General features: G+C 36.9%; 2 protein-coding genes across 11 annotated transcripts in view; one reads left to right on the top strand and one right to left on the bottom strand.

The window, feature by feature from the left end:
* The first annotated feature begins 1,724 nt into the window (after positions 1–1,724).
* Positions 1,725–15,363, top strand: part of LOC122015512 (vesicle-associated protein 4-2-like) — a 28,060-nt gene continuing 14,421 nt past the window's right edge. Inside the window, exons 1-7 of one of the 2 annotated variants that reach the window (XM_042572448.1) lie at positions 1,726–2,254; positions 3,197–3,267; positions 3,454–3,535; positions 3,610–3,728; positions 4,624–4,701; positions 4,803–4,922; positions 5,008–5,299. In XM_042572448.1, coding sequence (XP_042428382.1) covers positions 1,933–2,254; positions 3,197–3,267; positions 3,454–3,535; positions 3,610–3,728; positions 4,624–4,701; positions 4,803–4,922; positions 5,008–5,067 — 852 coding nt within the window. In that variant the 5' untranslated portion in view covers positions 1,726–1,932 and the 3' untranslated portion in view covers positions 5,068–5,299. Of the gene's footprint in view, positions 2,255–3,196; positions 3,268–3,453; positions 3,536–3,609; positions 3,729–4,623; positions 4,702–4,802; positions 4,923–5,007; positions 5,300–15,363 lie in introns of those variants that run through there. The other variant, XM_042572451.1, reaches the window with a different exon arrangement.
* LOC122015510 (probable UDP-3-O-acylglucosamine N-acyltransferase 2, mitochondrial) lies at positions 5,478–13,896 on the bottom strand. Of its 9 annotated transcripts, XM_042572445.1 has the most exons (13): positions 13,816–13,896; positions 11,005–11,099; positions 10,756–10,943; positions 9,401–9,698; positions 9,112–9,304; positions 8,024–8,100; positions 7,546–7,595; positions 6,551–6,615; positions 6,275–6,326; positions 6,110–6,180; positions 5,955–6,021; positions 5,758–5,829; positions 5,478–5,677 (listed from the first exon to the last, which is right to left on the bottom strand). In XM_042572445.1, the coding sequence occupies exons 4-13, from the start codon at positions 9,540–9,542 to the stop codon at positions 5,621–5,623; spliced, it is 846 nt and encodes a 281-aa protein (XP_042428379.1). In that variant the 5' UTR covers positions 9,543–9,698; positions 10,756–10,943; positions 11,005–11,099; positions 13,816–13,896; the 3' UTR covers positions 5,478–5,620. The 9 variants fall into 9 exon arrangements, with proteins under 9 accessions (XP_042428379.1, XP_042428373.1, XP_042428374.1 ...); XM_042572439.1 differs by having other exon boundaries at positions 5,478–5,829; XM_042572440.1 differs by having other exon boundaries at positions 5,478–5,829; positions 9,401–9,581.

Raw genomic sequence — 15,363 nt, 5'->3', positions numbered from 1 at the left:
GTTAGGACTTTCTCATTCACCTAGCTTCACTCACTAGGATTTTCACCTGGCTTCACTCACCAGGATTTTCCCGAATGCCTGGCTTCACTCACCAGGACTTTCACCTTCACCTAGCTTCACTCACTAGGATTTTCACCTGGATTCACTCACCAGGATTTCCCGACTGCCTGGCTTCACTCACCAGGACTTTCCACACTGCTTAACATCCCAGTTAGGACTTTTCCGTGTCAAGTCTCCATACTTGGACTTTTCCCGTGCCAAGTCTTCATACTTGGACTTTTCGCGTGCCAAGCTCCCTGCTTGGACTTTTCTAGTGCCAAGCTCCCTGCTTGGACTTTTCCGTTGCCAAGTCTCCATACTTGGACTTTTTCCCGAATCAGGTCAACCAGGTCAACCTTGACCTAAGGTTGCACCAACAATCTCCCAAACATCTATTCTTGTCCCATATCAAGAATACAACTCTTCCACGAGTGTCAAACATCAACATGCAACTCAACTAGGTCAACCTTGACCTAAGGTTGCACCAACAATCTTCCTAAGTCAAACATCAAAATACAACTCGAGTCAGGTCAACCAGGTCAACCTTGACCTAAGGTTGCACCAACAACTAAGTCTATTGGCTCGATCCGAACACGATCTTCAACCGGATTGATGTAGTTTTGTGTTGATCAAGTTTTGGGTCTACCACACGGCACCTGTTGTCTCCGCCACATCAACTAATCTTAGTCCTATGGTAGTAAAAGGTGGAATTCGTCACCCCAGCAACTCCACATAGTCGGTCCCACGATCATCTATGAGGAAGTAAATCGAAAAGTTATGGTTCGTCAATACAGGAGAGGACTTTTTTTCTTCGACTTTACCGAGATTTGAATGTTTACCCTATGATAACAACTCTGTCTCGTACTAACTAACTCAATTTTGTCTCAGATCAACTAATCTTAGTCCGGGTGAATAGGTGATGTTTATATAGATCTTGCTTCCTCTAAAGATTTTTAAAATCAATGGTTAAAAAAATATAAATTTATTATTATTATTATTATTATTATTATTATTATTATTATTGATAATTTAGATATTTAAATTTTATTAAATTTTGCTCGATTAATTTTGAAGGTAAAACGAGGTTCCTTTTTATTCAGCTCCCTACTAAATCTAAAACACAATTCAAAAGTGGTCCTTTAAAATATTTGTTCCCACTGAAATTTAAACTCTTGTTTATTTCCCACTCTTGACTTCTCAAATTTCCTATTTAGTTTGGTTTTCCAAACTTTCTTTCTAGATCGATACTCTTTAAATTCTGTCAAATTTTATTAGTCAAATTACGCGGACTCTAAGTTCGACAGCCCGCTTGACTCATTAAGTCAACTTTAGAGTCCGCATAATTTTTCTATACGGTGAAAGGTAGAATTTTAAAACAAAATTTTTAAGAAAAAGAAAATTAAAATAAATCCAGAAAAAATAGAGGAGATAATCCCAACCGGCCTTTACTTGCGTGGCAGGGAAACTACGACGATGCTATGCAACTTCTGCCAAGTCAACTGCAACGGCATTGTCCCCTACTTAAAAATCACGTGCGTTGGATAAGAATGGCGTTGACTTTGTATTATTAAATCAAATATCTAAATTTTAATAAATATTTGATATAATATTTATTATTATTTTATAATTGGATAGAAGGAGAAAAAGGTCGTCTAACTCTCTTATTTATGCGCATTTAATTACTCCCATAGCGAGAGAGCCGTGCTCGTCTCACTCGCCCCTTCGCTCACCGCTTCGGAAGAAATTCACGGACTCCAAAGCTGACCGTTGAGCTGCTGAGCGAAGCCGTGAAGTCACGGTCCTTTACACTCACCTGTCGTTACAGGATCCCGACCGCAGCGTTGTGGTCCTCCGCCGGCGTCCGAGAGGCGGTGTTGGTCTGTGGTGCTCGCGATGGCGGTGGAAGACGGAAAGGCGGCGACGGCGAAGGCGGAGGGAAAGGCGTGGGGTTTTTGCCGGTTTCCCTTTTTCGGAAGCGGCGCTGGCACCGGCGGGGGCTCGGCGTCGTCGTCGACCACGAATTCTTCGACGGCGCTCAGCCTGACGCACCGCCACCACCCTCGATCGTCCGAGCGGAGCCAGTTGGGGCAGCGGGAGGGGGGCGCCGCCGAGCGGCGAAGCTCCGGCGCGGGATCGGTTTCGTCGGTGGCCAGGTCGCTGCTGCCAACCAGGCGGCGACTCCGGCTCGATCCATCCACCAAGCTCTACTTCCCTTGTGAGTGCTTGCTCTGATCCCTATTTTTTTTCGGGTTCCTTTTCTCAATCTTCGATTCTTCCTCTCGGATCTCGAATGAAGCTTAGAGACGAGTGATCTTTGTGTGTCCTTCTTGAACTTTCGCGGGATCTAAGGCCTTTCTTCTTTTAGCTAGTTTATTTTGCTTGGAATTTTATATCGTCCCCTTTGATTCCAGCTTTGATTCACCCAAAATAGCTTCTGTTGCTTGTGCTAGAAGAACACCTGCTGTGATGAAGAATTGGCATCAAATTGATGCACACTGCACTTCGAAACATCGATCTTCCCTTTTCTAGCTGTCTTGCCTTTTAGATCATTTGATGCGAATTGAGACGAGTGGCTAACTGGCCATTTTGGGTATCTGTCTAGATAAAATTTTACAATCTTATAGTTTAGACTCTTTTAGTGAGAATTTATATCTTACTTTCTTTCAGACCTGCTTTATTTGGCTCTTAAGATACCAAATTCTGATTCTGATAGCTATTTCTTGTGGGTGCCATTCAATGTTTTGTTGGTTGTTTCAACAAACGTCTGTACAGTATGATATTGTTTTTATATTTGCTTGGCTGTAGAGTGTGATGGTCGATCATCTGATGCTTATATCTTATGAAAAAGCTCTCTATGCTTCAGTCGAGGAATTTAGTAAAACTACAGTTAATGTGTTAATAATATCTCAGCAAATAGATTATAAGCTTGCATTTTGTTCATGCTTATGCTATGTTCATCAATATGGACCTTTGGTTTTCAGGAGCAGAATCTTTTGAGGATGGATCTTTTGATCTGGTGAAAGAAAAACTAATATTAGACTCCATTAGAGATTTAATTTCTACCTCGATATGTATATTAACTTTGGGAAACTTTCTCTCAGAATAGATCTTGTGGTTATTTAATATAACATTCTGATGCATGTCATTTTATTTGAAGATGAACCTGGAAAACAGGCCCGAAGTGCAGTGAGGATAAAGAACACCAGCAAAGCACATGTGGCTTTCAAGGTCTTTAGCTTTTACTTACCTTCTTAAGCAGACTAGTTTCCAACATTATGAACTCTGGCTATATCTAACTGAAGGAATAAGTTACTTTCTCATTCATTTACCATATGTTCTCTTCATAACATCATCCAAGCTCATAGCTGTCTGCGTGTTTCTGTATCAAATGTTGATTATTCTGAGTGGACTCAGTTTCAAACAACTGCACCGAAAAGCTGTTTTATGCGTCCTCCTGGAGGTATTCTTTCACCTGGGGAGAGTATTATCGCAACTGGTAATTTTGCGTTCCACTTTGCGTGCACTAGCTTTTGTTTCCCTAAGGTATTAAGTAATCATCTTTGGTCGCAGTATTCAAGTTTGTTGAACAACCAGAGAATAATGAGAAGCCAATGGAACAAAAGTGCAACGTTAAGTTTAAGATTATCAGTTTGAAGGTGAATGGTCCTACAGAATATATTCCAGAGCTAGTAAGTTTACTCTTTCCTCCCCATTTCAACTTGATTTTAGAATGTTATCATTGAATGAATTTGGTTGGTTGGTACAAACAAATGCAATTGGATTGACTGTGTTAAAACGGACTTCATTTAAAACAAGCCCCTTAATTTGGATGAAAAGAACTATTTTTTGTATTTTAATATCTTTCAAATTGGAAAATATATCATTCACTTTTATTTTGCTTGCCCCTTCTATTTTACTTAAATCCACAAACAAATCATTGGCTAATACATCTTTTAAGTTACATACATCACAACGAAATAGATACTTGGACTTGGTTGAACAAACTGGTGATCATTAAATGTAGCATATTTCAATTATGTCATTACGTCGATGCTCAATAGAAAATGGCAATTATTTTTTTCTCCAATGACTGAATATGAAGTAAGATGATTGTAATTCTTTGTTGTCATAAACTAATGTTATCATTTTACTCTGTGAAACATGCCTGCTAAGTGAAATAAAATCTATAATTATGTGCTTATGTTACAAAGTTTGTTGTCTAGTCTACCATATAACAGGATAAGCAGCAAATAAGTTGTCTAGTCTCCGAGGGGTTAATTTCAGTTTAGTAAGTCATATAGGTAAACAGAAAAGAGACTTTTTGGTACCTGCTTATTTGGATGGAAGATATAAGGGGAGCACAAAAAGCGACACGAAAGATGATCATAAATTGTGGAGCTGCATATGTGGTTTTGTAATCCAAGTAGATGGACATTAAGTTTTGAAGATGAAAGAACAAAAAAAAATGATGAAAATGTCAGAAACTCAATGAGCATATGGCAACTTATTCATGTGCTTGTGAGAATTTTACTTCCGAACTGAGTCCATTAACCTTTTATTCATCTCTTGCTCTTTTCTAAACAGTTCGACGAGCAGAAAGATCAGGTTGCAGTGGAGCAAATATTGCAGGTTGTTTTCCTGGATCCGGAACGCTCTTGCTCTGTAAGTCAAACTCCAAATACATATTCGTCACAGCTCGCATTAATATTACCACATACATTACTAAATGGTTCATGGTGTACATGGGCAAAATTTTGTCAAAGCAAATGGACAAGTTGAAGAGGCAGCTAGCTGAAGCCGAGGCTGCGATCGAAGCACGCAAGAAGCCTCCTGAAGATTCAGGCCCTCGGATTATCGGGGAAGGGCTGGTTATAGATGAATGGGTACATATAATTCGGACTCCTCACTTTGTTCTGTTTCCAGCCACCTTCCTATTTGACATGGATTTTCTTGCACATTTATTTTCAGAAAGAAAGAAGAGAAAGATATCTCGCTCAGCAGCAGGTTGGCGGGGTTGATTCTGTGTAAATTGTGGAGTCTAAACCTTCTTTATGTTATTGTAACATCTGTTTGTGCAAGGGAAAAAGAAACATATCTTCATTTTCGCCTGAATCTTTAGGTGTATGAATTACCATGGTGTTTTATCTATATCTTCTCTTCTATGAACCCTTTGGTTTGTGTAGTATCTGTGCTTGAATGAGGACTATGTCCTTGTACATACAAGTATTTTACTTGATAAGAAACGAAAGACTTTGTTTGATAGCAATGTCATATTATTTTTGTTTTCTCGTATCAGCAGTGACATTTTCTTTTTCTTAATAATTGTTCATGACATTTTTGTTCTATTGTTTTTGTCATTATATTGTTATTCTTAATAAAAAAAATTAATATTCAAAGCTTGGCAGAATAGCAATGGCTGTGACTGATAATATCATGAATTGATAATAAATATACCTCATTTTATTTATCAATTGATAATAAATTCTCATTGAGCTATGCATACAGAATCTGAACTTTGGACCCAATAATTCAAATGCAATGTCGACAGGGGTTTCATCTGGTCGATGCTCGACTCAGTAGATTACTTGCAGGTGCTACGCAGTCGAGCAAATTGTCTACGCCACTCGCGGATAGGCACCTGAAGAGAAGGTGAGAAGCAAAAGCAGAAACAGTCTTGGCATTTGAAGAAAATGGCGAGTATAAAATGTAGATTCTTACAGCAGGAAAACCGCCATAGTCGCCCGGCTCTGTAATGTCCTTTGTAACACTGCTATTTGCTGCAAGTCTAACCTGCAATTCAATTTTTTTTTAGGAAAAAAACATTAAGATGAAAGCTACTACACTTTGTCGCATGATCAAGTCAGAGTTTTGAACCCATAACATCTGTGGTTTGATCCAATTGTTTCGAATACTACCTTTGAAGCGATGGTCACATGATCTCGTATGGCTACTCTGCCTCCCAAAGTGACATAATCACCTATCCTACAAGCAAAGATTTAATACGTAAACGCCTTTCGAAAGATATTTAAAGATCTTCTTGTCGAAGGAAATAGGGCATGTAGTTAGATACGTCACGGAGCCAGCGACGCCAACTTGTCCACAGAGCATACAGCACTTTCCAATAACTACGTTGTGGCCTATCTGCAAGAGGAAATATGTTCACAGGGATATAAGTTAGCATAAAAAATTTACTGACAATTGATCCCTTCTTTGCGCGAAAACACTCAAAATGCACCTGAACAAGATTATCTATTTTGGTATGATCTCCTATTACCGTGTCTCTCCAACTGCATCGGGCATTAACAATCATTGTGAATTCATTTGTTAATTAGTAATATCATAAAATGAGGCAACTAGATAATATGCTACCAGAATGAAATCCATCGACTCAGATGAATCTTTGATCTGGATAAGGAATTAGCTTTTCGCTATACCGGTAATTGTACACTAAATGTAATGTGCCTTAAAATTAAGGCAACAATATTGAGTCATAATGTAGCGAATAACTAACCTGCCCCTATCAATGCATGTGTTTGCGCCTATCTCCACATGGTTCGCAATCCTTACAAACAGCTCCTTAAGTAGAGAAAAAGAGAGAACAAAGATTTGAAATATTATTGCAAAATATTATTGCTTGATTCATGCACGACTTTTGACTCGTATACTTTTCATTAACAAGTTGAGATATTGAATTTAAAACTAAATATTAAGATATTCATGCTTTACTTGCTAGACTAAAGCATTATCATCAGTATTCAATTGATATTAACAAATAACTAATGCAAACCACCAATTTCAGCCAGAAGCTCAGATGGAAAAGATTGAGGACTCCATTTGTTCTAGACAGCCAACATTAAAAATTCTCATAAAAATATGGGCATAAAGGAAAGCGAGCAAAAGAATAAATTACTAAAACTTTATTTTGACCAATTCAAATAAATGATTATTCTATCTTGATGCTATTGAATGTATTTTTAAGTTGAATTAATCAAAAGAAAACTGAAAGAATTCAAAGATCCAATATCAAATGTCTTAATATTTTATGTAGAACTATTTGAAGGCAATTAAACAATATAGTTATTAGTTATAATGTCATTTCAATTTTTAAATTTGCCTACAAGTGTTACTTGCAACAAAGAAAAAAAAACAATGCTTCAAGCTCAAAGCTAATCGAGAGAGATAGCAAAGATTATTTCTCTTCACATGAACCAAATATGAAAACATTGTAACATCATGGTTTTCATTTCTCTTCGCATGAACCAATTATGAAAACATTGTAACATCATGGTTTATCTTTAAATACTTCTATTTCAGCAGGCTAAATGCATAGAGGGTATGTCAGTTGCCAGGTTTTTTTCTTGCAGTAATAATCATCATTCCCGCTATTTTATCTGGTTCTAGTTTAGGTAGCAATCCCTAAATACTTCTAGAACACAGAATAATCAGGAGCGTTTTTATTAAAACATGTTGAAAAGATATTAATTTAAATCACAAACAAGTACTAACTTGGGGCTTCTTCACCATGTGCCCATTCTCATCAACAAAAAATCCAAACCCTGTAAATAATAAAAGGGTTAACTGATGAGCCACAAAATGTACTTCTATAAAGGTAATAATGACTATAGCAGATTCATGTACAAAAAATGGTACATTAGTGTACCAAATTGTTCAAGAAACTAATCCAGCATTAGTTATGGACTCAAAAAGATTTTAATCATCTTTTGAGCAAATGCTACAAAATTTCACTAATCTAAATAGGAGCAGAAAGAAAAGCCAGGGAAGAGAAGCTAATAGTTATTATTTCGACATTGTCATTATTGCTTGCGTAACAGAAATCCAAATTTAGATTCACCTATATAATGAGATAGAACATAAAAATGAAAAAAAATATATATTCCTGATATTATATTAAATCTGTTAATTAAAATGAGGGCTAAATCTAATTCAAACTTCTGAAAACTGCAACATAGTAGAAATGCCATACCATCTTGACCGACACAGACGCCATTATGGATTGTTGAAAAGTTGCCTACAGAGCAATTAGTTAGCACAGACTTGTACCTAGACAACATCAATAAATGTCAGTGCTCACGCTGAAACTGGTTAGTTATCATATGTGAAACAGCCAGACATACCAACATATTCATAAAATACTTTCAGCAACTAACATGACACCATTGTCAAATGAGCAAATTCGAAAGCAGATGTATAAAAGGAAAAATGTAAGATATTTTCTGAGCAAACTGAGGTTTAACATCTATATGTAGCCAAAAGCAAGTTTAAATTTAAACATCATTTTCTAGAACTTCTAAGTACATAGGATATCACTGAGCATAATTTCTTGCATCGAACGAAAAAGGTTATGTGACCTTCATCACAGTCAGGAGATGCCAACCAAATGATCCAAAGAATGTGAAAGGAGATGACATCCTCGATGCAATACACTATGAAGCTAAGAAAGTTAATCATCTCCACAGACTTCTAACGCATGGTCAGATACCACCACTCTGCCTCAGAAACATTCTAAGCTTGTCAGTCTTCTACCACTCCTACATAGCCCACCAAGCAGAAGATTTCTTCCATGACAAATCATTTGAGAAAATTTTCAATAATATAAGATTTTTGTTACTTCTAAGTGGAAGATTTATTTTTAATTATTGTTATTAGTGTCCATCTTATAAGTATGATTCATTATATAAAAGTTGCTAATTACTATACAAAGACGGAACGTTAAAAATTTGCATTGTATATATCATATATCTATTATATGAGAAATTTTATTTATGTTTCATAATATCAAAATGGTAAAGTTTGTAATATTCATAATAAAATTATATATTGAAATCCAATTGATATTATAAATTATAAATATCAAGTGTATGTGATCTTGCGCTTTGGTCCTATGATCAGAACCTTAGGAAGGATCTTGATCCTAACAATCTTAGGAGCAACAACTACAAAAGCAGCACTCAAAACACTAAGTTGAGTGTAGAACAATAATATCACTCACGAGTAATATCAAGAATCATAATTAGATGCACAAGCTATGGAAATAGAAAGTTGGATTCTTACCCTACCTTCGTTGACTGCCCAATAGATACAGAAGACCCCACTACTGTTCCAGACCTAATGTGAACATCTGATGCCAGCATACAGTTTCCATGTACCACTGCTCCTATTTCAATTATTGCAGTGGGGTCAATGTCTGAGGACTGATGGAAAAGACCACCACCATTCTTCCATCTAGCGAACTCCAGTGAGTCATCTGCCCATCAAATTGAACTGCAACAAATCACAAAAAGAATAAAAGGGAAAAACAAAAATTAATGAAAGTTACAATAGGAAACATTACAATCTCTACCATTGAAAATCTTGTTGACTTCAGAGGGGCTGCATGAGATATGGCGCAGATTGACATAGCAGGAGGGCAGCTGAATTGATGTGCTTCGTCCCCTAGAGAGGAAATGAAAAGCCTTCCTTGCGAGCTTTGAGGTGACCTTCATGGAGACAAGGCTTAGACAACAAGGCCTCTGTCTTGTTTTCTAGGTTAACAGAATAGCAACGGCTTAAAATAAATGTGAAAGAATGAAAAGTGTTGTCCAAGTGAACTCCCAAAAGGTAATGTTTTACTCAAGCAGTAGACTCCACTTGATGTTCAACTATGAGAAAAAAAAAAATTGTTAGAAAAATTAAAGCAGAAAACCCCAAAAAGGACTCTCTTTTTTGAAAAAAAAAGAGGTACACATAACCACCTCAACTCAAAAAAATTATTCAATTAAAGCTCAATTTTAATTTTATATATATTTAAAAATATCCCTAGACCTTCCTTTGCCATGTTGTTAAGTTTCATTTAATCATTAGAAATCCCATAGACTATATGCAGGGGTGTAAACAAGCCAAGCCGCTTGTAAGTTGTTCGGGTCTCGGTTTGAAAAAAAGTTCGTTCGGGTTTGTTCAATTAAGTTAACGAGCAGAGTTCGAGCCTGATTTTGAGCTTGAAAACATTATTGAGCCGAGCTCAAGCTTAACAGTATTTGGTTTGTGAGCTCGCGAACATGTTCGTTTAGAAGCTCGCGAACGTGATAGTTAAAAGGCTCGTGTATATATATATATATATATATATATATCTTAACAAGCCGAGTTCGAACTAAGTTTGCTTAACTTTTAAACAAATCATTTTCGAATCGAGCTCAAATTAAGCTCGTTTAAAAGTTAAACGAGTCATTTTTGAACCGAGCTCAAGTTGTTCGCGAACTATTTAATTTCATTACGAGCCGAGCTCAAGCTCAAGAATCAAAGCTCAAATCGAACTCGCCGAGCTAGAGTTTAGGTAAAACGAACCGAGCTCGAGACTCTTACTGTTTGACTCGGCTCGGTTTGATTACACCCCTAACAATATGCCTTTGCCAGAATTCATTGCAACTGTTGAGCAACCAAAGCCCGCATAGAGTTGATTGTTGATGGTCAGTCCTAACTATTTAATCACTTTTAAATTAAAAGGTAAATGCACATTTTGGCTCACTGAATGGTATAGCTATTCCTAGGATTAAAATAGACATTGAATGGAATAGAAGTAGTTACATGTATAGGTTTCCTAGTGAAGATTCTAGGCATTCTGTACTACAAAATCTAACTCAATCACGATGCAAATGCATATACCAAGTCAAGAGTAGTGATTAGATGAATAATCTGTGGAACTAGAAAATTAATTCTTACCTAATTGTGACAGAAGGATCTGCTACTGCTCCAGCCCCAATGCGAACTTTTGATGCCAGCATAAAGATGCATGAACCACTGCTCAAATTTCAATTATTGCAGTGGGCTCAACATCCAAGCATTGTTGTAAAAGACAACCTCCCTTCCAACTAGCAAAATCTGTTGAGTCATCTGCTCATCAGATTTAACTGCATCAAATCACAAAAATAAGAAAGGGAAATAAATTATTTTTATGACTGCAAAACTTACTAAAATCAGAGGGGTTGTATGAGAGGTGGTGTGGACTAGTGGAAGTTGAGCTGAAGTGTTTTGTCTTCTCGAGAAGGGTCCCCAAAACAAAGTGACTGTTATGAAGACAAGGCTTAGGCAGCCAGGGCACAGTCTAGTTTTCTTTAGGGAAAAAGAAGGAAAATGGCCACAACTAAATGAAGGAAGCATTGTCCAAGCAAACTAATGAAGAAAGGTTTAGTTACATTCTTCTTATTTCCTACGGGTTCTTTCACTTAAAAGTGAAGAATCTTGATTCTAAACAATTTTGCAACCGCAAAGGTTTCTAAATGCTTTGAATTCACAAAAAAAAAAAACACATAATGAACACCAAACTAAGCACACCTTTAAAGCTAACAGAATAATAACAAATAGGGATAAAGAAAGTTTATCTTCTAGTTGGCAATGCTTTCAGAAGTAATAATATAGATGGAATCCTATGAATGAGCCTTGTCTGATCCCAACCAACATTTCAACAAAAGAACATATGAGCCTCAGAATATCTAAATATTCAATTTAAAAGTGATTACATGCTTACAATCATCCATGAATATGGTTATCATTTATTCTAGGAGTAGGTGTTCTAGTCAATGAGAAAACACATAACATTGATAGACACATTATCAAGCCGGCTTTGGTTTGATGTTTAATGAAACAACTAACTAGTTCTGGAAACCAAATACAACACGCTTTCCAGGAGAAAGAAGAGTGAATTTTTAACATATAGCAAAGTCTTTTTCACTAATTTGAGCCATAATACACAATCAAACTCCAAGAAAATATTCGAGTTGGAAAAAAAAAATGTAGATAGCTACAGTCACACTCAGATGAATATACCTCAATGAAGATTCATCTAGCCAAGCAAAATTGTTCATCAAAAGAAAAACATCAAATTGAATCATTTTTTTTCTAGAGAAATAGTTGACAAAATGACATCTTCTTGATTAAATGCAGGTGTGATAAGAATTTATCTATTCATTTCATTTATTTATTATTGTTGCAATCCCTAGTCCCTGAAACTGCAATTATCAATCTTTGAGATAAAGCACTTTGTCTACGAAATCAAAAAACAGATAACAGATCAATTGTGCTAGTTTCAGTGGCTACAGAAAAGCTAAAAGTGGGCTGTAACGAGAAGGAAGAGTACGAATTTCTTGACGATCGCGCCAAGCTTGTTGGTGGCACTCCAAAAAGTGAGCAGGAATAATGCCGACCGGGAGGACCGAACGATGAGGTGGAGCAGCGGAGGCCGAAACCTCCGCGAGTAACAACTAAGGCTTGAGTGCAACCTACAACGGACAAACACGAAGCTACAATCCCACAATAGCACGACTCAGAAAAGATAATGTGTCAAGACTCTGGAGCTTCTCCAATGCACACATTTCTTAAATTCAAGCTCTTTAGCCCTTATTATAATCCTCTTTTTCACATAATTAAATATATATAGTATTTTTAAATTAAATTTCATATATATATATATGAAATTTACTTTAAAAAAAATACTATATATATATATATATATTTAATTATGTGAAAAAAGAGGATTATAATAAGGACTAAATAACCTAAATTTAACAAATGCATACATGTGAGAAGCTCTAGACTCTAGAGTCTTGACACACGTTGATCTTTTTTGAGCCATGCAATTGCAGGATCGTAGATTCGTGTCTGTCCGATGTAGGTTGCCCACACGCCTTGGTTGTTACTCGAGGAGTTTCGGCCTCCACCTCCTCGTTCACTCCTCTCCGTCGACATTATTCCTACTCGCTTTCCTCCGCTCCCAGTCCAGATTCTTCTTCCTCCCGCCTTCAAGAGCGTCACCAACAACTTTGGTGCAATTGTCAAGAAATTCATACTCTTCCTTCCCTTCATAGTCCATTTTTAGCTTTCACGTAGCCACTAAAAGTAGCAATTGATTGGTTATCGGTCTTTAATATTTTAGACAAAGTGCTCCAAGATTGATAATTGCAGTTTCAAGGAATCAGTTTCAAGGATTAAGGATTGCAACTATAATAAATAAATTCTAGTCACACCGCCATTTTGAACTAAAGGATAATAAAGGACAATTGAGCATGAATGTAGCCAACCAAATTTGAACCAAGCTTTTAGAATGGATCAAAGTCGATGACTGACCTATCAGATCCAACCTTGAATATCACACATCAAAAAAGTCAAGTATAGGCTTATATATTACTGCAATATCTAAGCATAGTAGACTTAAATCTATTTAACAATAGCATCAGAAGCACGCTGTAGCGCAAAAAAGAGAAGAAAAACATTGGATGAAAAAACACACCAAATTAAAGCAGGTCAGCACATAAGTCCGCAAAATTTACAAGAGATCATTATTAAATTTAGCAGTAAACCCCTGCTCAAGAGATGGCGAACCATATAGCAGAACTGTCTAAAAAAACCCTGCAGAAAAATGACCTACTTAAATGTTCATAAACCATCACAAGTAACAGAATTTTTCAAGATGACTTTTGTATTGTGTCCTTGTTCAGTCCTCTATTTTAATCCACGAATTGGACAGACACAGGCAACATCATGATTCACACCGCAATGCCCTCATTCATGTATGCTTTAAAAATATCTCAACCGTGAACCTAGCTGGAACCAGCAAGTTCAACGAGTAGCGAACAAAATACAGATCTATCTAATATACATCTTGCATACAGATCTAGATATAGAGAATCAACAGAAACAGATATCCGATGAAGGGGACAACTTGAGAACAGATCTAAAAACATTTCTGATGCAAAAGGAAGGGCAGAAGGCGCAGTTGACGCTTACCACAGTCCTCCGGCCGCGGTGATGTTCGTTAGGGTTGAGTAGGTTCGAGTCGGGAGATACCCATGACCCATCTAATTCTTTAGCAACGGATACAATTTATTTGATGGGCCGGGATGGGTTGCATTAAAAAACCCGGTCCAAAGTTCAAACGAACTCAAATGTAATTGTCCAAATAATTTAGATGATTACTCAGATTTAGGGATGAAATTTATTGGTCCAAATTATTTAGATGATTTTTTAAATTTAAGGATAAAATTATATATATATATGTCAGCTCAATTTCGCTAAAAAAGAATATGTCATATATTCTCTATCCCCTTCCGCCTGCTATTCAAAACTTATGCGTGGGAAATTTTCCAAATTAAAATTTCCCTCGCCGCTCTCTCTAGCTCCCTCGGTCTCCGTCGTCCGTCGAACCTCGCGCTCCTGCTAGGGGAAGTTTCACCAACGTCTTCAATCTCACAGCTGCTGTGAGAGCTTACCACCTCTCTCCATTCTCAATAGTAATTCGTTTCATTTTAATTTGTTATTCCCCGTCGTTATAACATACATATATTAGAAGGAGTAATGCTATAACGTGCAGGGACGACGCCGGCTACAAACGCCTGCAGGCTACAATCACGTCTGCACGTTAGCTGCTACACATTGTAGCAGCTACAAACATGAAACAGCCACTTGGTAGGTCATTTTTTTTGTAGCTACATTTTCTAGCAGATATTACCCCTACAAATATTTAAGTTCATGTATATTAACTTGGTAAAAAATTATTTGAAATTATTTTTTACTCATGCAGCACCTTTGCTTCGCTTCTAAACATTGCAGAACTACTTTGCAGCAAACTATCCTTGTAGCTGCTACAACTTGTAGCAGCTAACTTGGAATGGTGGTCGTAGAAGGAAGGAAAGATTTATGCTACGACGTGCATGGCCAATGCCTGCTACAAACGCCTGTAGCCACTTGGACTTTCCTTTGCTGCTATAAGTTATAGCAGCTACTTCGACAGTTAACTGCTACACCTTGTAGGAGCTAACTGTCCATGTACATGCTACAATGTGTAGTAGCTATTCGACGATTAATGCTACACCTTGTAGCAGCTAACTCTCCATGTAGCTGCTATAAGTTGTAGCAGTCAATTGGTAAGTCGATTTTTTAGTAGCTATATTTTCTAGCAGATATTAGCCCTAAAAATATTGTTATAGCTGTATATCAACTTGCTAAAAAATTATTTAAAATTATTTATGCTACTGCTGCGCCTTTGCTTTGCTACTACACGTTGTAGTAGCTACTTCGACAAATAACTATTACATCTTGTAGCAACTAACTTTCCATGTAGCTGCTACAACTTGTAGCAGCTAACTTGGAATGTTAGCTGCTACAATGATATAACAACTCTTTCTTCGTTTACGCTCAACAAGATGTTACTCTCCATTTTCAACTAATAATAGATCATAGCAATCTCAATTTTTTATTTAGATCAATTAAATGAGCTTCTACACGTTGTAGAAGCAACTGCAGCACGTTGAAGCAGCTAGTCGTTAGAAGCTGCTA

The sequence above is a fragment of the Zingiber officinale genome, chromosome 8B (genome assembly GCF_018446385.1).
Source record: "Zingiber officinale cultivar Zhangliang chromosome 8B, Zo_v1.1, whole genome shotgun sequence".
Classification (NCBI taxonomy): domain Eukaryota; kingdom Viridiplantae; phylum Streptophyta; class Magnoliopsida; order Zingiberales; family Zingiberaceae; genus Zingiber; species Zingiber officinale.
This window is presented reverse-complemented; position numbering and strand designations above follow the sequence as displayed.

Bases quoted from the DNA above. Each gene is read 5' to 3' on its own strand.
- LOC122015510 (XM_042572439.1), bottom strand. From the start codon at position 9,542: ATGAAGGTCACCTCAAAGCTCGCAAGGAAGGCTTTTCATTTCCTCTCT. The intron at 8,101-9,111 runs GTAAGAATCCAA...GATGTTGTCTAG, and splicing joins GGGCAGTCAACGAAGGTAGG to GTACAAGTCTGTGCTAACTA. The intron at 6,181-6,274 runs GTGCATTTTGAG...TTCCTCTTGCAG, and splicing joins AAATAGATAATCTTGTTCAG to ATAGGCCACAACGTAGTTAT.